General features: G+C 37.9%; 1 protein-coding gene across 5 annotated transcripts in view; it reads right to left on the bottom strand.

Annotated features, from left to right (window-relative positions):
* The window catches only part of LOC124114626 (CWF19-like protein 1), a 329,927-nt gene that overhangs the window by 146,536 nt on the left and 158,064 nt on the right, over positions 1 to 25,327 (bottom strand). For all 5 annotated transcript variants that reach the window (XR_007218701.1, XM_048385574.1, XM_048385573.1 and 2 more), the window contains exon 6: positions 13,547 to 13,656. Coding sequence is in view for 4 of the 5 variants with exons in the window: in XM_048385574.1 (XP_048241531.1) it covers positions 13,547 to 13,656 (110 nt within the window). In the remaining variant the exon portion in view is untranslated. The remainder of the gene's footprint in view (positions 1 to 13,546; positions 13,657 to 25,327) is intronic.

The raw sequence follows: 25,327 nt of genomic DNA, 5'->3' as shown, positions 1-25,327 counted from the left end.
ATACGGATTATTTGTGGAATTCCACGCTCCATCCTGCGGTAATGGAGCATTAATTTCTTTAAGTATACGTCTAATCTGATAGTACACGTGAAATGATATAACAGACTTATTTAGTTCAAATCCTGGGGCATAAAGAGATACACCACATCCTGTTTCTGGCACACCATATGGCAAAGTTTAACTGATTCTGCCAAAATTGCATCGGATTGTGAAACCAATCGTGCACCATTTTATCGCTAGTTGCCGTGATTCTGTACTTTTCAAAGATATCAGGGAATTTAACGATAAACTCAGCTCCAGAGGCAGTTACTATAATCGACTGATTAGTAATGTAAGTTGATTTCATATTTAAGTTATGATATAGTATCTTTGTATATTTAATATGTATGTCACACTCCCGAGAATAACAAATGGTCAGTCTATTCAACTGCTTAATACTATCGATAACTCGGATGGACAACTCGAAGTAGCTCTATGCGATGTAACGTATTACCCGCTGTGGACCAATATAAATGCTGCAAGAGGTAATAATGAGATGTTTATATTAGGTGAAAACATTAATATTGATGACACTCGCATAATTATACCTGATGGGTATTACAGCGTTTGCTCACTCAATGATGAAATTTTTAAGCCTCATGGAGTTAGTCTCACACAAAATGATTCGAATGGGGCAGTAAAATTCGACACTGGAGAAAAGGATGTAAAGATTTTAACGAACTTATCAGTTACACTTGGATTTGTACGCAGTGATATAACATTCCACAAGATATCATTACAGGGAGTTAAATTACCTGATTTAGTTCCCTATAAAGAGTTGTGCATCCATCTTGATCAAATAAGCACGACGGATAATATTCAACTCGAAAGTCCTTCAACTCTGCTCAGATCTATTACAGTCAAAGATGAAAAATATAATAGCGGTAGAACGGAATCTTTCTCAACATTACAATATAAAAAATTAAAGCGGGGTATTATTTCAGACCTCAAAATTTCTGTATTAGATGTAAAACACCAACCTGTACATATAGGATACTTAAGTGTGACACTCCATATTATAAATAATGGTTGATTCATCAGGCCCTGGAACACTCAGACAATGTAATACAATTGCGCTTTCCGATCTCGGAGACATAGAAGGATTCGGTAGACCCGGTACCGATGGTAAGTTATACGCTTTACACTTACACGATAATGTATACAAGCGGAAAGAAGTTACATTCACGGGTAATCTAGAAGATTTAAGCGATGTCGACGTTGTTAGTAGGCTCCTTAAAAAAAACACTTCGTACAATCTTACTCACAACAATGATAATAAATGGACTATGGTCGAAGCAAACATCGAGTGGCTATTGAATATCGTCATTACCCCACCGTATGTGATGATGGGTAAGGCACATAATTTAACTAAGATAATAAATAGTGGGATTGTACTCGCGGCTTATATCCCATCAAAACGAAAAAGTGTGTTAGTCTCTCCCCTGCCAGAAAACCCAGGTCATATGTTATATAGTTGTCCGGCAATCCAAAATGTTAGTTTAAATTTGGTTACTGAATTCAATGGAATTAAAGTTAACTTGAGTGCAATACCTAATCTTTCTACGCTTATTATTGAAGTCTTGTTCGGAGATGTACCTGTAGATGCCTTCGAAATATTACCAGGTCTATCAATTAAATGGCTCAAGAAACACAAGCGTTAATGTTGCAGTATTATTCATATTGGAGCATCACCCGTTGCAACCCTCGAGGGGGTCCAAATTATTAAAAGTGACAGCATTTCTCTTACTAAGATATTCTTGCCGTATAATATTCATTTGATAAGGTTGATGTATACTCTCAAAACATTTAATCAAACCAATTAAAGACTATTTTATGACCGTAATATACACTATGGGTTTATATCCAGCGCTCGATGAAGCATTTGAAAAGATGGATACTGTTGATGGGTTTCGATTACATCAAATAAGCGACATAAAACATCGAATAGAGAAGGATAGGGAGTTGAGACTTGGATTGTATAAAAAGTATCGCAGAGCCGTGAATGCTCTGGACGGAGTTGACACTGCGCTTGTAGCAGCTGGCATGGGACTCGGTGTAGCAGGTGTTGGTTTATTATCAACTATAATCGCCGCGCCTATCGTGCTCGGCATGGTAATAGCCACTGGAGTCTCGGGACTGGCAGGAATAGCGATAAAATTTATTTCTCGTAGGTTGCAAAAGAAAGCATTAAAACACAATAAGATTCGGATACTCGCCGGATCAAAGTTGAACAGCGTTGAGGATCATATTTCGACAGCAATGGCCGATTGTAAGATATCCGAGGAGGAGTTTAGTTTAGTGCTGTCGAAACTCACCAAATACAACGTAATGAAGCATGAAATTCGATCAAAATATCGTAAGACCAGTGGGAGGCAAAAAGCGTGTCACTTATTCCGTGCCAAAACCAAAGAACTGGTTGGAGATTAAAAATAGATTGCTTACTATCATTAGATCACATTTAGACAAATGCTTACATAAATATATAATAATGGAGAATTACAAACCAACAATCGAAAAAGCTATTAAATGGAGAGAATTACCACAAGGTTTTTATTATATCAGTGATGTCAAACCAACCAAATACGGTTATCAATTGTTTCTTATCAATTTACAAGAAGAGTGTGGTTATATAGTCTGGTCTCCTAGTAAAATTAACGAAGAACTTAATAAAAATGTTGAATATCGCTTTATTGATAAAAATAATAAAGAATATTTTCATTACCATTTAGGCTCATCTGAACTAATGACAACATTGATTGGCCCCAGGTATTGGTGAGCTGGAGTCAATTTAACTTAATCTCATGACTATCTTTGAATCGCATAGTCATTTTTGCATAAAAGATTCCCTCTGTAGTGGTGGTATAGGTATATAAATCTGGCTCCAGTGGAGTTGCGGCAGAACCCCCATTACCTATACTACTAATGCCATTGAATACGCCAAGCAGTGTGGAGAGTTTTGAATAATTGTTTACTAAATATAGCCTGCGGCGGCGCATTGTATAGCAAGTGCTAGTTTACAAAAGCTCTTTTATTTTTTATATATTTTTTATATGTTTTTTATTTCGTTTTTCTTGTAATACAAGTGGCTTAAATGGTTATAAATTGAACTAATATACATACATTATTTTTTCAGTTAATTAATTTTCATTATTATGCACAAGAATGCAGTTTATTAGGGATATTATATTGGCGCTTAACACATCCAAATATCGCTAGTGTTAGGGTAGGTTACCCCGACCTCTATCCTTAGCCCTTGGATCCCCTTTGCGATCAATCAATTCGCGATCAATCAAGCCTTTACGATCATTAGGGTTAGGTACCCATTTAGTGGCTATTAGATTACCCGAACTCTGTCCTCAGCCCTTGGATCCCCTTTACGATTAATCATCCCTTTACAATCATTAGGGTTAGGTAAATCTACCCATTTAGTGGCTATTATAGATTCTATAGCGGCTCCTAAAATTCTTCACACAAAAGCGTCGAGTAAAAAGGATGAAATGGTTTTGTGTCGAATACTTTGGCTACTGGAAACTGTCCCAATCTCATCTCTGCATAAGGTCCGCCATACCCCACAGAGAGGGTCCCAAAATTTGGGCTGGGTTTATAATGACAATTCAAGACAAAAATTGCAATGATTTATAATTTTTTAATTTGAAGTTTACACGATATACAGCTTTTCCATTGGACGAGAGGTCGGTCACATGACCGCGAAATTGACGTTCATAAGTGTATGAACAACACCATTTGACATTCATACATTTTTCACGAGACCGTGTTTTATGGGGGGACAGGGGGATATTTAGTTCCGAGAATAGGCATTCTAGTTTGTTCATGGTGCTGATGCCTTGTTCTAAGTCCTTGTCCACAGTCAAAAAATCATCCAAAAGATGCAATATATTGTCAATGTCATACACATGATTGGCAATCCAACATGCAGACAGGCCATCAAACAGTTTTGGACTGGACCGGCATCCGAAGACCAAGCGAGTGTAATAATAAAGCTGATGATCCCATGATATGCCATGTAAGTTCCATAAAGAAGGGTGAATTGGAAGCATTTTGAATGCATCTGTTATGTCCACCTTACATAGGTAAGCATGTTGTCCCATGACTTTGATAAGTTGGATAGCGTCGTCCACTTTCACATAGTTGATGGAGAATTGTTCTTTGTCAGTTAATGAGTTCAAACATTGGTTTTCCACATCATCATGTGGGGCCGAGATGTCAACAATCAATCGCTTCTTTTTTTAATATTTCCCTTCCACAATGCTGATTGGATTAACCCTGTGGTGAGGGAAAGGAGATTGCGTAAATGGACATATCAAATAGCCTTTGTATAGTTCATCTTGAATAATGGTGGCTACTGTTTCAGGATTGATTCGAGCAGATAACAGATTCTTGCAGACAGTAGTTTGAGTAGGTGGACATGTAATGCCTGTGTCAAAACCGAATTTAAAACCAGGCAGCAACGACTGAACAAAGGCACGGTTTGGGTGATCAGACAGCCGGTGAGTCAGTTTGTCCACGTCAACAGGAGATGGGGTTGCATGAAGTCAGTCGGTGCTTTTTGGCCAAGGAAGAGTTCTGGACAGGTGTCGACTTACCTGCTGGGAATTGAGTCTCTCCTGTGTTATGCCAACATTCAAAAGCAGGGTGTGGCTTTTGACATACAGAACACAAATGTCTAAATCTACAATTTCCGTGAACACATTTCTCAGCATTAAAGCTGTTGCACAATGGGATACCTTTGTGTATGAGAACTTCCCTTCCCCGGCGATCCATGCCTCTGCGTTCTGTGTTGAATTCTCTGTCCCTAGTTGTGGGAGTATGGTTAAGAGTCTCTCCTGGTTGGTGATGCATGGACTTGGCATCAACCATGGAACAAAACTGCGTTGAATAACCAATGTCATCGCACAACTGGCAAGCAGTGATTCTGCGTCCTGTAAATACTGCTCTATAGATGGCATCATCAATCTCTCCCCATGGTAGTTTACAGTTATGTTGTTCAAGATAAGCAGACGCTTAAGCCGAGAAACGTTTGTGGTACTGGTAAAAAGAGTTGATTCTGATATTGGTTGTGCATATCAACTATAAGGTGCTGATACTTGTCAAGTTCAGCTTGTCTCTGTGGCCAGCGTAAACACATGATGGCTTTCTACTTCCCAAAAGCTGTGATGACCATGTCAAATGTCAAGGGCAACTGCAATCTATAGTGGTGGGGACTTTTGAGCTGCATATTCACCTGAATGGTTCTAGCATTGGAAGTTATTTCATCAGGAATGAGTAGCAAAGCCAGGTTCACATCCTTACCTTCCTGAATGCTCTTCCGGAGAGTGGGAGAAACAAAAGCTACGTCTAGTAAGTGCTGAGCCTGAGGCTCACTGGCGGACACGCATGGAGTAGTTGATCCTGTGTTCGATTCCCGCATGGCAGTAAATAAACTGAACGGCTGTGACATCGCATGGAGAGATGCCGGATTGTCATGTGGTTGACCTGGCCCAGCAAAAGTGGTCTGCAAATGTGAATTGTGTGGCACCGTAGCAGGCTGATTCCTGGCATCCATTTGAGTGCTCAGCGTTGCCACAGTACGCTGTAACTTGTTCACGGTGTCCACAAGCTGGGCGATTGTTGTGTCACTGTGTGCCTCGATTTCAGTCGAATTAGGGGGCATTGTATCCTCATGAACTGCCTTTGTGCTGGCTCTGGCTGACGATCCGTCCGACGATGCTGACCTTCATCTGTCCATCCTATTGTTACGGGTGTTGGAGGTTTTCTGAGTAAAAGGTTTGGTATTGAGCACGTGTCAACCCCACGGGAGGCTTAATATCCAATACTTCCTTGATGTAGGTACAGATACGTCCCGTAGTCCAATTACTTGGAAACACCTCATACGGGCGACTGTCTACTGCACTGAGAGGGATCGCTGGACTGTATCGTCGCCGAGGCACCCAGACATCGGGTGCAGCCATGTTTGTTGTAAGCGAACCGTCCGGAACCTCGCACATACTTGCTGCTTCACTGAGCACGGTATCCTGCCTGGATATCCTGCTTGACGTTCGCTTCTTACGAGTTTTAGGAGCCATACTGCTGTACGCCTGAGAGAAACCGGAACACTTGATTCTAACTATTCACTCGTACATACAGGATCAAAATTGCTTGTCATTGTTTATGAAACCAGAACAAGATGGCTGACATTGACTCGTTGTTGCGCATGCTCGTACTTGGCATTCTGGGAAATTGCCTTATCTAAGTTACTATAAATAGCATCACGCATGATACATGTCTGTATTACTGACGTTGTCTTACTGTAGATTCTTATAATAATATTAATACATAACCTGGATGGTTAGTGTTACACTTATCTGGTAATAAACAGCAAGAAGATTGTCTTCTGGCTATTAATGTTGACTTATGTTTACCTAATAATGAAACCATAGAAGATAATTAATGCTTAGACAATACCAAATGCTGTTTAAAAATATATTGTATGCTACATTGAACTTGGAAAATATGAGAAAATAACGACATAGCAGTTTAAGTTATCATTATAAACTCTCTCAATATACATTGAGCACCAATTTAACATTTGAGGTACCAAATAAAACCAACATAAAATGAACAATTGCACTCTACGTATTGCACAATACCCATTGCCAGACAAATCTTCTTCTGCATAAGGCCCGCCAGACACCCACAAAAAGTTGACCCTTCAGGTATACACGGGTAAAATTGGGCTGGAATATATATCAATTGTACCACATTAAGGTAAGTTTAAATGAACAGGTTCATATCACAGAGTATAGAATGGGCCACACCAGACAGATCTTCCTCTGCATAAGGCTTAAACATTGGAGGTATCACATGGAACAACATAAAATGAACTATTACACTCTACTTATTACAAAATACCCATTGCCAGACAAATCATCTTCTACATAAGGCCCGCCAGACACACCCTCACCCTACCCCACACAGTTGACCCTCTGTAATCCCAGTGTGCATAATGAAACATAGGAGGCAGAAGAGCATTGGACATCAGCTCTAAGAGTCAACAAATGGTCAAATTTATGTTTTGTTCTTAAAGATGGAAGGATTTTATTGAGATTAAAATCACATATTTATAAAATTAGGTCTCTGAATACTAGTATTGATATCATAGATTAGGCCTATCGTTGAAATGTAATGAAAATGGCATGAATCTGATTCTTGTGAATATATATCTGATTAGCTATGAAGTCATCAAAGCCTGCTATAGCCTGATAGCTTGGCTATGGATTCCTACAACATGCTCAAATAGGCACGCTGCTTCCTCTCCCATTTTTCCCATCTCCCCTTTAGCTTCCGCTCACGTATGCGCACACGTAGTCAAGTTCAGAGGTCACTTCCAGTACACTCAAATGTAAATATACCACACAATGTGGTTAGGACTGACATGTTATCATAGACCACGTTGCTTTGCCAAAGCCTTCAACTCTCTCACAAAAACCATTGTGGTTTAATGGTATATGCAAAATGAGTCAAGTCTCTAAATGGTTGTTTTTCATATATCATGTGGTGTCTGTGGCTTTACTATTCCCGTTTCGCCTGTGTTTGTTTGCGTTATTAATTCGGTATTATTATCTGAATTTATACCTGGTTTTTGTTGATCGGAAGAAATAACAATTTTATTATTATAACCGATCACTTCACTTATCTTAAGTTCCATATTACTCGGAGACATGTATAGTCCCGGTCCCGGAGCATAAACGTAGTCTACTTTGGATTGAGCGTACTGTAATACATCTTGATAACGCTTTATAGAAGAAGGTATGTCAACTGGTGAATTAATAGTATCCTCCACATTTGCACCAAGAATTGCCCATACATAAGTTCTTATTGATTCATTAACTCTTACAACTCCTGGGTTAGTAAAATTATTTTCTGTTTTATCATTAAGAAATCCATTCCAAGCATTTCCAGGTGGTTGCTCAACCTTTTGGACGGTGAAAGCAACACCACCCTTAAAGTTCATTCGATTGTCTCTCCACTTGTTACTTGAGAGAGCAAAGCTCGGAAGAAGCCGACCTCTTTTCAGTAAATCATCGCTGACTTCTTTAACAGAGTGTGCACCAGCGCACGGAAAACCTAGACTAGAACTCCACCCAGACGCCAATCTTTACTCTTTACATTAACTTCCTGACATATACGTTCGAATACCCACCTACTGTACGGATTATTAGTGGAATTCCAAGCTCGATCCTGTGGTAATGGGGCACTAATTTCTTTAAGAATACGTCATATCTGATAGTACACGTGAAATAATAAAACAGACTTATTTAGTTCAAATCCTGGGGCATAAAGAGATACACCACATCCTGTTTCTGGCACACCATATGGCAAAGTTTAACTTGTCCTGCCAAAATTGCATCGGATTGTGGAACCAATCGTGCACCATTTTATCGCTAGTTGCCGTGACCCTGTATTTTTCAAAGATATCAGGGAATTTAACAAAAAAATTAGCACCAGAGGCAGTTACTAAAATCGACTGATTAGTAATGTAAGTTGATTTCATATTTAAGTTATGATATAGTATGTTTGTATATTTAATATGTATGTCACAGTCCCAGGAATAACAAATGGTCAGTCTATTCAACTGCTTCATACTATCGATAACTCGGATGGGCAACTTCAAGTTGCCCTATGCGATGAAACATATTACCCATGGTGGACCAATATAAATGCTGCGAGAAATAGTAATTGGTTTTTAATAGGTGAATTAGGTATTGATCACACTCACATTGCTATACCTGATGGGTATTACAGCGTATGTTCACTCAATGATGAACTTTTTAAGCCTAATGGAATTAGTCTCACACAAAATGAGTCAAATGGGATTCTGAAATTAAGTGTTGGAGAAGAGAATTTATTTCTTGCTGAGATGTTAGCAGAAACACTTGGACTTGATGGCAGAACGAGAATAATACCACCCAACAAAACAGTGCATGGAATTAAATTGCCCGATTTAGTTCCCTATAAAGAGTTGTGCATCCATCTTGATCAGATCAGTACGATGGATAATATTCAACCCGAAAGTCCTTCAACTCTGCTGAGAGCTATTCCAGTCAAAGAAGAAAAATACAATAGCGGTAGAACGGAATCTTTCTCAACATTACAATATAAAAAATTAAAGCGGGGTATTATTTCAGACCTCAAAATTTCTGTATTAGATGTAAAACACCAACCTGTACATATAGGATACTTAAGTGTGACACTCCATATTATAAATAATGGTTGATTCATCAGGCCCTGGAACGCTCAGACAATGTAATTCTACAAGGCTTTCCGATCTCGGAGACATAGAAGGAGTCGGTAGACCCGGTACCGATGGTAAGTTATACGCTTTACACTTACAAGATAATGTATACAAGCCGAAAGAAGTTGCATTCACAGGTAATCTAGGAGATCATACTCGCGGCTCATATCCCATCAAAACGAAAAAGTGGGTTAGTCTCTCTCCTGCCAGAAAACCCAGGTCATATGTTATTTAGTCGTCTGGCAGTAAAAAACGTTAGTTTAAATTTGGTTACTGAATTTAATGATATTAAAGATAACTTGAGTGCAATACCTAATCTTTCTACACTTATTATTGAAGTCTTGTTTGGAGATGCACCAGAAGATGCCTTTGAAATATTACCAGGTCTATCAATTAAATGGCTCAAGAAACACCAACGTCAACGTTGCAGTATTATTCATATGGGAGCATCACCCGTTGCAACCGTTGAGGTGGTCCAAATTATTAAAAGTGACAGCATTTCTCTAACTAAGATATTTATGCCGTATAATATACATTTAATAAGGTTGATGTATACTCTCGAAACATTGAAGCAAGACCAACAAGGAAGAAATACTCACATCATCCCCCGCCAAAAGGCATGACAGGTGTGTGCAATGCATTAGCTCCTGTGAACTATGTTCACTGGGCCTTTTTGTGAAGAAATATAGTATGTTTTTCAAGATCTGCTCCGGAAACGTGGACTACCGCCATTTTCAGTCTAAATCAAAGTCGTTGCAATGGAAACTCAAAAAATAAAAAAATAAAAAAATCCCAAACTATCAAAAGGCACCAGTTCACCACTAGATCTATCTATGTGCCAAGTTTGGTGAAGAAATATGGTACGGTTTTCAAGATCAGCTCCGGAAACAAGGACTACCGCCATTTTCAGTCTAAATAAAAAAATATTGTTTTTAAAAATCCCAAACTATCAAAAGGCACCAGTTCACCACTAGATCTATCTATGTGCCAAGTTTGGTGAAGAAATATGGTACGGTTTTCAAGATCTGCTCCGGAAACGAGGACTACCGCCATTTTCAGTCTAAATCAAAGTCGTTGCCATGGAAACTAAAAAAATATTGTTTTAAAAAATCCCAAACTATTGAAAAGGCACCAGTTCACCACTAAACCTATCTATGTGCCAAGTATGACGAAGAAATAAGGTACGGTTTTCAAGATCTGCTCCGGAAACGAGGACTACTGCCATTTTCAGTCTAAATCAAAGTCATTGCCATGGAAACAAAAAACAAAAATTGTTTTTAAAAATCCCAAACTATCAAAAGGCACCAGTTCACCACTAGATCTATCTATGTGCCAAGTTTGGTGAAGAAATATGGTACGGTTTTCAAGATCTGCTCCGGAAACGAGGACTACTGCCATTTTCAGTCTAAATCGAAGTCGTTGCCATGGAAACTTGAATAATAAGTTGTTTAAAAATCATAAACTATCAAAAGGCACCAGTTCACCACTAGATCTATCTATGTGCCAAGTTTGGTGAAGAAATATGGTACGGTTTTCAAGATCTGCTCCGGAAACAAGGACTACCGCCATTTTCAGTCTAAATCAAAGTCGTTGCCATGGAAACTAAAAAAATATTGTTTTTAAAAATCCCGAACTATCAAAAGGCACCAGTTCACCACTAGATCTATCTATGGGCCAAGTTTGGTGAAGAAATAAGGTACGGTTTTCAAGATCTGCTCTGGAAACAAGGACTACCGACATTTTCAGTCTAAATCAAAGTCGTTGCCATGGAAACTCAAAGAATATTGTTTTAAAAAATCCCAAACTATCAAAAGGCACCAGTTCACCACTAAACCTATCTATGTGCCAAGTATGACGAAGAAATATGGTACGGTTTTCAAGATCTGCTCCGGAAACGAGGACTACCGCCATTTTCGGTCTAAATCAAAGTCATTGCCATGGAAACAAAAAACAAAAATTGTTTTTAAAAATCCCAAACTATCAAAAGGCACCAGTTCACCACTAGATCTATCTATGTGCCAAGTATGACAAAGAAATATGTTATGGTTTTCAAGATCTGCTCCGGAAACGAGGACTACTGCCATTTTCATTTCTAAATCAAAGTCGTTGCCATGGAAACTCAAAAAATAACTTTTTTAAAATCCAAAACTATCAAAAGGCACCAGTTCACCACTAGATCTATCTATGTGCCAAGTTTGGTGAAGAAATATGGTACGGTTTTCAAGATCTGCTCCGGAAACAAGGACTACCGCCATTTTCAGTCTAAATCAAAGTCGTTGCCATGGAAACTAAAAAAATATTGTTTTTAAAAATCCCGAACTATCAAAAGGCACCAGTTCACCACTAGATCTATCTATGTGCCAAGTTTGGTGAAGAAATATGGTACGGTTTTCAAGATCAGCTCCGGAAACGAGGACTACCGACATTTTCAGTCTAAATACAAGTCGTTGCCATGGAAACTCAAAAAATAAAAAAAATAAAAAATCCCAAACTATCAAAAGGTACCAGTTCACCACTAGATCTATCTATGTGCCAAGTTTGGTGAAGAAATATGGTATGGTTTTCAAGATCTGCTCCGGAAACGAAATGTGACGGACGGACGGACGGCACCCATTCCTATATCCCCCTTCCACTTCAGGGGATAATTAAAGACTATTATATGATATAATAATATACATTATGGGTTTATATTCGGCGCTTGATGAGGCATCTGAAAAGATGGATACTGTTGATGGATTTTGATTACATCAAATAAGCGACATAAAACATTGAATAGAGGAGAGGGAGATGAGACTTGGATTGTATAAAAAGTATCGCAGAGCTGTGAATGCTCTCGACAGAGTTGACACTGCGCTTGTAACAGCTGGCATGGGACTCGGTGTAGCCGGTGTTGGTTTGTTATCAACTATAATCACCGCGCCTATCGTACTTGGCATTGAAATAGACGCCGGAGTCTCAGGACTGGCTGGAATAGCAATAAAATGCATTTCTCGTAAGTTGCAAAAGAAAGCATTAAAACATGATAATATTCGGATACTCGCCGGATCAAAGTTGAACAGCATTGAGGACCATATTTCAACAGCAATGGCTGATTGTAAGATATCCGAGGAGGAGTTTCGTTTAGTGCTGTCGAAACTCACCAAATACAACGTAATGAAGCAGGAGATTCAATCAAATTCTCGTAAGACCAGTGGTATTAGCGAAGACGAGAAAAAAAAGTTCATAGAACAGGGGAGACAACAATTATTCCGTGCCAAAACCAAAGAACTGGTTGGAGATTAAAAATAGATTGTTTCCTATCGTTGGATCACACCACAATAATTGAAACGAATGCTTACATAAGTATATAATAATGGAGCCAATCAAATGGTGAGAATTACCACAGGGTATCTATTCTATCAGTGATGTCAAACAAACCAAATACGGTCATCAATTGTTTCTTTCCAATTTAGAAAAAGAGCATATAATGAACGAAGAACTTAATAAAAATGTTGAATATCACTTTGTTCAAAATAATGGTATGTGTATGAGTAAAAATAATAGAGAATATTTTCATTACAATTTAGTTTAATATCATGACGATCCTTGAATCGCATCAGCGTTTAGACATAAAAAATTCCATCTGTAGTAGTAGTAGTATAGGTATATAAATCTGGCTCCAGTGGAAGTGAGCCAGAATCCCCATTACCCAGCTCTACAGGCAATGCATGTACTGTTGTCTTGTTAGTCTACCCCTTCGACTCCACCTCGGTTAAAACAACTGATCATCTAGAGCGCTCATAAATTATTTGGACCCCAAAGGTAGCGTTGTAGTGAGCAATCACTGTACTATTACCACACAAATGTGTGAGCATGATTCTGATTGGACTATTTGGGACTTTCAGCCAATGAAAGGTGCAGATAGCAAAATGAGACATGATAAAGAGGAAATTTAATTCAATAATTGGAACAGCTGTGTGTGTGTAATGTAAAATATTTTTATATATAAATCCCGCGAGGCCGCGGCCTCAGTGCTGGGACCTCCATATCCCTGATGGAACAGTCTGAAAAATCCCATGAACCTCCCCACAAGTATTCGCTGTCATTCTATAGACATGATACGGCTGTTACACATACACTGGTGTTAGTGCTGAAAGGGAATTCCATTGTGATGTATTAAGGTCATGTGATACAGCCTTTGGGTATGATGATTTATAAAGAGATTTATAAACCTACCTGTATGGTTGCCTCTCATAAAAGATTCCATTCAGGCCAGAGAAGTGATACCTGGGTTGCAGAAGTCGAGCAACTTCTCCCACCAAAAGTGAAGTACATGTGGCTTCCATCTGTAATGGTAACCATCACTGAAGTAAAATATCAATGTATATCAACATATACCAGTATTTCAATTAGGAGATAAACATACTGTTTTCAATGTAGAGCTAGGTTACCTGTGGCTAAAACTGTGCAAAATTGAATTTGAAACCGGTTGGCAGCGTGAGGTTTCAAATGTTAAATTTAGCGCGGTTAATTCTACATGTAACCCAGCTCTAGATTGAGAACACTTTGTTTATCTCCATTCTACCATGACTAAATAAAATGTGAACTCTTTGATGCTAGCAAATATATTGAGTAAAACGTCTTGGGTTGTGTCAAGTGTTTTGAGTGGGTTGCCGATGTGAATTGTCTATGTGAATTCACCGACAAGTCTTTAAACAAAATATGTCTCAGGCACTTTGTTTACACCGTAATACTTCACTCGAACTTGTGACAGTCGTTGACAGCATATAACCACGGCAACTTGTAAAGCTAACATGAGGTTGGCACCGCTAAAGAAATCTAAGCAAGCTTTGCAAAGCTTTGTTCTACACCAAACGTCACTATTATGACGTCATATCACTCATGGTGACGCAAAAGATGTGACTCACAGTCGTATATGGAAAAGCGCCAAATTCCAAGCACTCTGTTGTCTTTTGAATATTGTAGTAACTGCAACTTTGCATTTTGTAACCTATAATTGTAGGTATAATTACCGTATTCGACGTAATAAGCGCCCCGCTCTAATAAGCGCCCACTGCGATATTTGCTGATATATTGGCTGGTGAACAATCCCAAATAGCACCCCTTCTGACTGATCAATGTACACAAGACTTATTTATTCGCGTATAATACACACTCGTGTGTTATATGCACCCTTAATTATGGGCAATTAAATTCCGGCAAAATATATCTGTCATACATAAACATTTCAGGCTATCACCATAAACCACGAAATATATCTTTCAACTCTGTTTTTTTTCCACCAAAATAATATTCTAATAAGAGCCCCCTAGCTTATTACATCAAAAACGGTATATAAATACACCTTCCGACATGACGACATGATGTGACCGTCAAACCAGCTGTTCCAATCAGAGGGGGTTGATTGTGATTCAATAGCCTCTGACTGACCAGAATCGATTAATTTCCAAATTCATGGTAAAATATGAAATATCCATTGTAAGTCCAATATTGGAGTCCCCATAGGAGGGATACAGCTGCAATGATGCTATTTAAAGTGCAGATTTAAAGCTGGCTTACCCTTAGTTCCTAACACTGAATGCTGTTGAAGGCATACCACAAACTCACAATTTTGTAAATAATATACAGACACTGCACTGTAGCTCACCTGGTCAACATCAGATAACATCATATTAAAGTCAGCATTAGAATTCAAATAATTTCTGCAAAGGACTTTGACGACAAACTGACAAATCTGAAACAAATAACTATTTTGAACAATGTTTGTTAATCCACAATAATGAATGTAACATTTATTACTACCTCAGGGGTAAAACATATTGGTGCATATATTTCTGCAGTGTCTGAGTAAATATTCCTCCTTAACATTTGTTCTGAGGAAATCGAAATACCAGGAGTGTTGGTACTGGAATATTTATATCTGGGACTAATTCATTTTGCACATATCACTTTTCAGTTATTTTCCTATTCACTGGTGGATGGTGAACCCTGACCTTTACGTGACTACTGCCAATGCATTCTTTCTTCATATTTAGATCACAAGAATACCGTTTTTGTTTACCCTGGAAATGCAACCAAACGCAAAGGATAACAAACTGAGGTAATACTAATTTGCACTTTTATTACCAAATGCTGATGCACCATAGCAGAAAAACAATGTCTTATTTTAAATAGGCATATGCATCTGTTTGTCTATTTTGCTGAATGAATGTGTGTCAGTTCACATGGTTCAGCATGATCAAAGAATTTGGGATGAGGGACTATTTCCCTTCAAGTGATGAATCATACAAATTACAAATCACTATATTGCAAAGTTAGAAACCAAATTCCTCCCTAAACTGTTCTTAACAGAACAGAAAGACATGGTACAACTGTATAGAAATTAATGCATCTCCAATAGAATGCGACCGCTGGTCCCTAGCCAAAAATGCGACTCAATATGAATGAGACACCCCCTCCTCTCAAGCATCAGTGGATGTATATCTTAGGAAAATGTCCTCTGTCACGTTTACAGGAGAATCCTCACCTTAATCCAATCTTACATAAATCCAATCACTAAATACAAATGGTTACTTCCACACCCCTGTTGTGTAGAATGGTACTGTCCATTAACCCGTTAATGATTTCATTCATTAATATGAACTAATGACCTGAGTACATGGGCCTTTGAACTAATCCGATGTTTTCATAGTGGTATCTGATCCTTGAGTTTGTTTTGACTGTTTATACAGGATTACTGTATTACATTAACTTACCTCATATAATCCAATCTGAGCATTTTAACAGGTCTACTCATCTCCAAATTTCTGCAAGTGTATATATATACCTTAGTAAGTACTATTGTTTCTCTTTACTTTGATCAGCGAAATAGCTTTCACAATGTTAACAGGATCACCTCATCTCCAATTTAGGAATAGGTATATATGTTAGTTTTTAAGTTTGTGCCTCAGTCTGAAAATGGCACATCTTCAAAGAGCTGAGTTTGATACTTCACAGAGAGGCGGTCAGCAAGTACTACATGCTGGGTACCGGTACAGGTTGATTGTCAAGCGGCAACTTGCTGTTCCACTGGAAGTGTATCACCATTGGCTGCAATGGCAGATGCAGCACCATTGGTGACCACATTACATCAACCAAGCCTCACAGTCATCCACCTACCGAGAATGTAGAACACATTCCCAGCACATGGGTGGACTTCAATGCCACGTTCCCTCGAGCCCTGTAGAATCAACACGATAACACCGGTCCATGCTCCAACAACCATCTTGAAGGTTTCCACAACGACTTGAAGAAGAGAATGTCGAGAGCCCATCCCAACATCTTCCAGTTTGTCAAAGAACTCTAGAAGATCGAGACAGCAGATAGACGGTCAAGAAGGCAGATTGGACTGGGTGGTGCCATGAGACCTCGTGCTCGTGTTGACAGAGACTGAGATGCAAGGATCGAGAGACTGAAGCAGCAGCTTGCTACTGGCAGAAGATCAGTGATCCAGTTTCTGGATGCAGTTGGACATTTCATCAAATTACAGTAATTTTGATAGTAAGGATGTAGCGCTAATGTTATAAAACATGAAGATGATGGATATAAATGTACAGTGCTATTAAGATAATACATGTGTATTTATGATATTTGATGTTGTGAAAACATTTGAGTTGTGAAGATGATTTCATATACAAAATCAAATTACAGTATCAAAAGTCATTTACATTCTTTGTTATCTTGTTGGAAGAGTTCATTTTACTTACGGGATAAGGGTACAAGTGTAAGGTGCACTCATCCATAAATTTGTTTTGATGGTAGTGTAGGCGATATGAGGTGTAGGCCAGATGAGGACAGGCCGTCTTGACTTGCAGGTGTGATCAGTGATGACATAAGTGAGTAGAACTCTTGACCCATGCAGTGACAATTCACAGGATGTAATTAGAGTTTGAATGACATTTGTTACAAATTCTGCTCAATAAACAGTGATGTTGAATACATAGTTGTTTGTTTTCAGCATATGTCTAAGTTGGTATTTCTGCTATCTAAAATGTCTTATTGTTGATATAAATGCGCTGTTTAATAATGTGAGCAAAGGCCACTCACATTTTTCGCATTTAATTCACGCTCACCTTAATTTCTAGATTTACAGTAGTTCAATGGAAATTTATGAGTGATTATGATCAATTTAATAAGGCTTTATTGCACTGAACACAAGGGAAAATTCCAATATATACAAAATATACAATTTTGTATATTTGGTATTTCCAAAATATACAATTTTGTATAGTTGGTATATCCGAAAATATACGATTTTGTATATAAGGATAGATTTTACCACTGCTTCGTTGAATTGCACGTCACAATAACATGTTAATACTATTTTCATTATGGCAACTCTATTTTGGAGTGTTATGAAATAATTTGTGTTTCTTTATGTTGACAGCATTTTACATAAGAAAAAGAACATTTGTGCAGATTTTAGTAACAGATCAATAATATGAATTATACCGCTGTCTTAACTAGATCGCGGTTAGAAAAAGCACTGTTTGTATAACGAAAGGCTGCTGCTGTCTTAACTATGTCGGTGTTAGAAAAAAGTACTGTTTGTATAGCGAAAGGCTTCCGCTGTTTTAACTAGGTCGGGGTTAGAAAAACCACTGTTTGTATAACAAGAGGCTGTCACTGTCTAAACTAGAATAACCAATAAACAGAATAGCAAGAGAGTAGCCTTTTTGTCACGATCATTGCAAAATAATAGATAAAAAATCCATGAATTTAAAATTGTACATGGAAACATATATATGGGAAACACTTTGTTGGAATAAATTCCTATTATATTACGTTCACGACATTAGTTCTGGAGATTTCAAAGTAAAATTTAATATATATATTGCTGTGATTTCATGTAATGGTGATTCTAAATATAAAATATTGGTTGATATTTTTGACAAACAGTTGTATACACTGTCCATTGTGATACTTCTACTTAAGGATGTTTGTTTAGTCAATTGACATGCGTTCATTGTAAACAAGGATCATTAGTGTGAAAGGATTACTAAGTTTGTCATCCAGTATAATGCACTTCCTCGATTAGCATAATTAGAATAGAGTTTGTAATTAGTTACATCCGGATTCCAGTTAATCAAGGCAGCTACATCAGTTGAGAGTGTGAGCAACTGGAGAAGAGGCGAGCAACTCTATGCGATTTATGAATTAGTGGAATTTTAATAAATAAACGAACGTCTGTCGCAAAAATGCATTTGAACATTGAACACGCACAATCGCAGATTTCTATCGTACATTTGAGGGTGAACATGAACGAAGCCTTGCAGGATGCCTTACAGTGATATGTCTTCAGAACACACAGTGAGCTCAGGTGAGTTTATTAATTATGATATTTTCATTCATTCATAGATATGGCGATCATGAGCGCTGACACTATATGTGTTCGCAAAAGAACATTTGGAAGACTAGACACATACTGATTCACTATATGACAACATCAAAACCAGTATTAGTTTAATACAACAGGTTTAAAGCATTCAAAATTGTGCATTATTATAAAATACAATGTGTGTCGCTTTGTCTTCCATGTCAAATACATTAATGATTTTTTAAAAATATAATTTAATATTACTATGACTTTTACATATAACTAAAATTATGGAGTTTTGCATGTTGAGCCAACAAACTATTGTACATATTATTCACATTGGAATTTCTGTTTACTGTGTTTGTGGTGGGGTCCAGACAATTCCCCAAATGGACAATTCCAAATACTACTGCGTAAAATATTAATGCCGATTTGGAGAAAATTACCAAATGGATGAAAGCAAGTAAAATTGAATCCAGAGAAAACAGAAACTTTTCTATTTCACGTTAATTAAAGTCTTCCCAAGTGCAAAACCTAATCTTAAAATGAAAGGAATTAATATGTATGACTTTGGGAATAATATTTCAGTCAGATTCTGATATTGACGATAGAGTGAAAAAGGAAAGCCCTATGATTAATTGCCTTAGAAGTCTTAGATACCTTTCTGGTGTCCACCGCCGTGAACCATACTCACTCACTCAGTTAAATAACTCCTTTCACATAAATCGTTAGAAGTTATGAACAAGCATATAATGCCCCTATTTTGGATAATTGTACCAAGAACAAGAATTAATCCTAGATTGTTAAAGGGGCACTGATCTAACGCAATTCCCCGGACTGGTTGTTGCCTTTGTTATTGTTTTTTCCCCGTGAGTACCCGGATGATACGCAATGCAACTGAGCGTGACCAGAGACTGGGCTACCGTCTGCAAGGACAGTTAAATAAGCTTGGAGGATGGAGGCAATATTTGTTTTACGCATTTTTGCATAAACACTGATTGGTTAACTGTGATCTATAAAGATTTCGACAAAGGGCGCATGTTAATTAATTTCTTCAGCCTAAACAAACAGACAAAAAGAACGGCAGAGCTCATCGGATGTCGTCATTTGGAAATACCCCAGATGGTTATAGTTTAATACTAAAAAAAGTATCCATGCAGTGAAAGCATTTTCGGATTTCGGATTGCGTCGATAATACGATTACTACTCCCTTGATGTCATCCACGTTTTCTCGTCTAACCCTACACTTGTGTATTTGTCGTCATTCACTTGATGCTCAGCTAATGAATTTATTACAGGTACAAATAGTGGTAGCACCACTTAAATTACCTGACAAAGGTTCCCATTTGGCATTTATTGTGTCTGGGGTAATTATTCAATCTTAATCCAGGTTTGAAGTGAGGTGAAATTTGTGTTATGTAATATGCATGTGGCAGCCCAGCAAGAGGTGAATGATCAGTTGATTTACTTTTTTTTTTTAAATCAACGGATCGTTCCTAGTCATCAAAGGAATAACAGGAAATACGTTGATTGATTAATCACTGTTATCTTGCACAGTGGATATGTCAAAAGTGAGTGTTTACATGTCTAGGTTTACTAAAACAAAGGGAATACACTCATATCATGGCGTGAAGTGCTAATGTAAAAACAACATACTTTGTTCAAAGGGTTAACTGATAATACGTTGATTGATTGATCATTGTTATCTATCACTCAATGGATTTTTTTAGGAACCGTGGACTTTATGAAAATAGTTGTCACGTGGGCTTTCTCAGCCGACCCTTGAGACTTGACACCTATGTGAAACACCTGAAACAATCTAAGTGATCAGTTGAGAAACGAACACGGGTTATAATATTCCGAAACGATGTATATCTTGATTGTTACAGAGACACGTGACATCGAATAAGTTTCTTTGTACAGCTGCAGACGAGTGGGATATTGTTCCTTTGTGTGGATATTCACGGATACATTCCTCGAACAAGGAAGCTGCCTAAAATTTATACACATAAATTTGGTAGGTTGTAATTATTGTATTTGCATTTTGTTTTCCTTCATTTGCTGTAGCATTGAACCGATTCGTTCTTGTTCCTCTACGTCTTGGTTGGGAAATTCTTCAATGCGCCATAGACGTTGTTTTCACAAGTCTTCTCCTTTGTAAGCGTGTATATATACCGTCAATTTGTAAAATGTGATTCTCTATCAATTTATAAAATGTGTAAATATTTCAGTCATTTTGACTGAAAAATCTGTCCAGATTGACTAAAATTGATTAAGACGATCAAAAGGGCCAAAAAACATCACAACAGATTATTATGAAGGTTTAGAAGCCAAACAACATAGAAATGTACTTTTCAACGTAACATTTTCAGTCTCTTGGTGATGACAGTAAACATCAAAATGTTTGGAATTCGCTATCATAATAATACAGATGGAAATGTTTTTAAGTCACTTTGTAAAATAACTGAATATTTAGGCGTTTAATAAATTTGAAAATGTTACAGATTTTGACAGTAAAAAAATATACACACTATAAAAAAAGCAATGCAGGTGAAATATGTTCTTTGTGTTGCAAGTCAAAATAGTGTAAACGAAAATCGCAAATTTACCAAGCTAGTGACTTATCAAAACTTCGTCACCTTTACCGATGCTACCCACAAAGATACCTACATTTCCTTATTATCTCGAAAACTGTATTTCATTTTGTTGATCAATGTGACGATACGCCCTTATTACTACCCTTAAAAGTGACTAATGCGCTTACGAATGGTGCAGCAGAGGTCGCGAACTAGTCTAGATTTCTGCTATACATCCGGGTACTCACTGGGAAAAAACAATAACAAAGGCAACAACCAGTCCCGGGGAATTGCTTTAGATCAGTGCCCCTTTAAGGCAGTATACTCGGACCCCATGGTACCGCGGCATTCATCGTATCGCGGCATTTGTGATTTCCGGTGGTTCACGCGGGACAATCCTCTTAGCGGCTGTCTATTAATGCAAATCAGTAACCAAGAAGTGCTCACTTCGTAAACAATTTCAATTTCCTCGGAATGTTCCGTTTGCTGTAAGTAAGGAGTTATTAATCCGTTGATACATATTTCTGGCATCTGTTGTAATATTGCCTTACCCCCATCTATCAACAGATCAATGGCCAACGATATAACCCGCAGTTCCCCAAGTAAACTTTCTCTATCGACCTGAACTAGATCACTTGCATATTCATGGCGACTAATGAGGTAACGGAAGTTACGTAGTCCGCACATTTTTCCCCGCTCTGTGCCCAGAATCTATTGGGAGATCATAAGGGCCATAAGGCCAAACTTAGAAATAAGTTCTTCACTAGTAACCAAAAGATAAATACATACTTTGGGCATACTAGGGGTGCTTTTTATATATTCATTGTTGACTTTTAACATTTTTCCATTTTTTGACAAATTATTGTCATCCAATTTTTTTTAAACAATCTTAAAATATCATTTCTGATATTTTGATGTTGACTTATAAAAATATTTTTCTCTTACTTTTCGGTAAATATGCATTGAATACCTCTTGCTGATAACACATTTAGAATTTTACTTGTGCTGTCTTTGCACTTGTCTGGACAAATCACATATGTCTGGCATGATCATACCAAGTGGTTGGTAGAATTATGTCCTCTTTTTGTCCAATTCGGACCTCCATACACAACTTTTCTCTGTACCGCGATATGATGGAGTTCTCTCCCTTGTCAAACTGAGCGCGAGGCCCAGCTTTTACTTGGAGCTACTAATGTAAATAATGAACTTTTATCAGTAAAATATGCATTGTTTGATAACATGAATGATATCTGATACAGAGAACACGAATAAACATAAAGGTTAGTGAGTGCATTTTGTTCCGTTTAGCGTACATGACAAGTACCGCGATACCCCGAGGTTGCAGGCTACTAAGTGATACAGTATACTGCAGGTTGACTAGATTAATTAACTAATTAAGGGTTAAATGAGATTGTTTACTTAAAGTGTGATGTAATCCGTTTGATGTCGAATTACAAAGAGTGAATCTTCAAAAAGGGTAAGCATACCCAACACTACCGGTAGCACCTGCCATTCACAAATAGTGTTGTTCTAATACATCAAGCTATAATACTGACACGTTGCTTAAGGGTTATCGGAATAAATTTGAATTTGATTTTCACATATTTTCCTCCTTTGCTCATGAGCATATACATGGATATACATGCATATGCATTATAAATTTGAAATGCAATTGTAAATAAAGTTGGGTTTTTTCTTCAGAAGAGTCGTAACCGAGTCCTCGGGATACGCCATCGCAACCTTCCCGTCCAGAAGAAACAGGTACGAGGACGCATTAAAGATAGCTCAGTTGATGCCCTCCGAGGAAAGTAACTATGACAAAGACGGCATAAAGATGTTTTTACAGTACGACCAAAGAACTGTGAGTCGACGGAACTGCAGATAGCGAAGAGGCTCGCAGATGAGACATACATGAAGAAGCTGGACAGTACAGCAGCTTTCCCTAAAGCAAGACGTGTCCGTTGACCACCATCCAAAAACCCATTCCCTGACGTGAAGAAGTATCTGTCATGGGTCAATACCGAGTATGGAATCCCGTGGCGTGGTGTGGTGTGGTGTGGTGTGGTGTGGTGTGGTGTTGTGTGGGTAACGTAATATATGTGGGTGGGTTAGTGACTGAATTTGCGGATGTGTGTGTTCGTGGTACTTCTATGGGGGTGTGATGTGTATTTTGTCTCGTAAGCCAAAATGGTTGGTTGTCTAAATAGTGACACTTTAATAAACTATTCTTCTTCTTCTTCTTTTTGTTCATTGTCAAGATGACGTGTATAACTTCCTAGACTGCTGACATGTGTTATCATTTTCTATCTTCAAATACCACGATGTGCCCACTGATACCGTCATTATGTTGATTGCCTGATTGTTAAGAACTATCAGTTGCGATATATTATATGATTGCTTTGTATAACATCGGCATGCTGTTCACTTTCATAGGGACTGGATTCTTTGCACAATAGCAAGAGTATCTCACTGTTAATTATTTTTTTTATCATTTGCATTTACATAAGTAAAGAACATATCAATTTAATCTGAATACATCAATGTGTCAATTTCTTGTTCGAAAAAGTACAGGTTTAAGTATTCATATTCGACTTCTTATCATTTGTATTTGTAAGAATTTTTTAAAATTTTCTTGCGCCTGTTGTACATTACATATACGGTCGTAGTTTGTTGACTTTGCTAACGATATTAGGCTGAGCCCCCAGAAATGTTTTAAACATTTGATTGCATTTTAAGCAATTTTGTGCCGTTTGGACAATATTCATACCAACAAATGTAACAGTGGCAAAAGTCAAATAAACAAAGATGGCGGATGCAGTAAAATTTCAGAGTTAAATCAGTACTTTGAAAAAATAGGGAATAGCTTCCATGCACCTGGCCACCTGGGTTCCAGCCACTAATGTCTACGTCCACTTTTGCCTACAGTTACTATTGCCTACAAAAAAATAAAGCAGTGTGTAACAAGCATGAAATACTCACATCCCCCGCCAATATGACATGTTGGGTGTGTGCAATGCATTAGCTCCTTTGAACTATGTTCACTGGGCCTTTTTGTAAAGAAATATAGTACGTTATTCAAGATCTGCTCCGTTATTCAAGATCTGCTCCGGAAACGAGGACTACTGCCATTTTCAGTCTAAATCAAAGTTGTTGCCATGGAAACTCGAAAAATAACTTTTTTAAAAATCCCAAACTATCAAAAGGCACCAGTTCACCACTAGATCTATCTATGTGCCAAGTTTGGTGAAGAAATATGGTACGGTTTTCAACAAGATCTGCTCCGGAAACGAGGGCTACTGCCATTTTCAGTCTAAATCAAAGTTGTTGCCATGGAAACTCGAAAAATAAAAAATTTTTAAATCCCAAACTATCAAAAGGCACCAGTTCACCACTAGATCTATCAATGTGCCAAGTTTGGTGAAGAAACATGGTACGGTTTTCAAGATCTGCTCCGGAAATGAGGACTACTGCCATTTTCAGTCTAAATCAAAGTCGTTGCCATGGAAACTCAAAAAAAATTTTTTTTTTAAATCCCAAACTATCAAAAGGCACCAGTTCACCACTAGATCTATCTATGTGCCAAGTTTAGTGAAGAAATATGGTACGGTTTTCAAGATCTGCTCCGGAAACAAATTGTGACGGCCGGCCGGCCGGCGCCCATTCCTATATCCCCCTTCCACTTCGTGGCGGGGGATAATAATGCCTACACAATGAAAACAACATACCCATGCTAGGAATGAACTCTTTGAATTTTCTTTGAAATCAGCAAATATCTGCTGGTGTATACTATAAGAACTAATGCAATGATGCAGAAATAAAAAATTATTACTTTTAGTGTTATGGCAATGGGAAATAAAAAGTGACTTCATACAATTTTCTGTCTTTTGTCGCCTATAGACATTATTCCACTAAAGTGGACTTGTCCAGTTAGAGGTTGGGTAGCACTAATAGCAGGTGTCGCTGAAAATCACTGGTGCATGACTTTGTTTATTGTAGACTGTAGGCATTAGCGCCGCCGCCACCTGGGAGCAATACTGCCACAAACTTGCAATGTCCCTTTTCCCA

The sequence above is a fragment of the Haliotis rufescens genome, unplaced genomic scaffold, assembly GCF_023055435.1.
Source record: "Haliotis rufescens isolate VD_foot unplaced genomic scaffold, xgHalRufe1.0.p SCAF_6, whole genome shotgun sequence".
Taxonomy (NCBI): Eukaryota; Metazoa; Mollusca; class Gastropoda; order Lepetellida; family Haliotidae; genus Haliotis; species Haliotis rufescens.
This window is presented reverse-complemented; position numbering and strand designations above follow the sequence as displayed.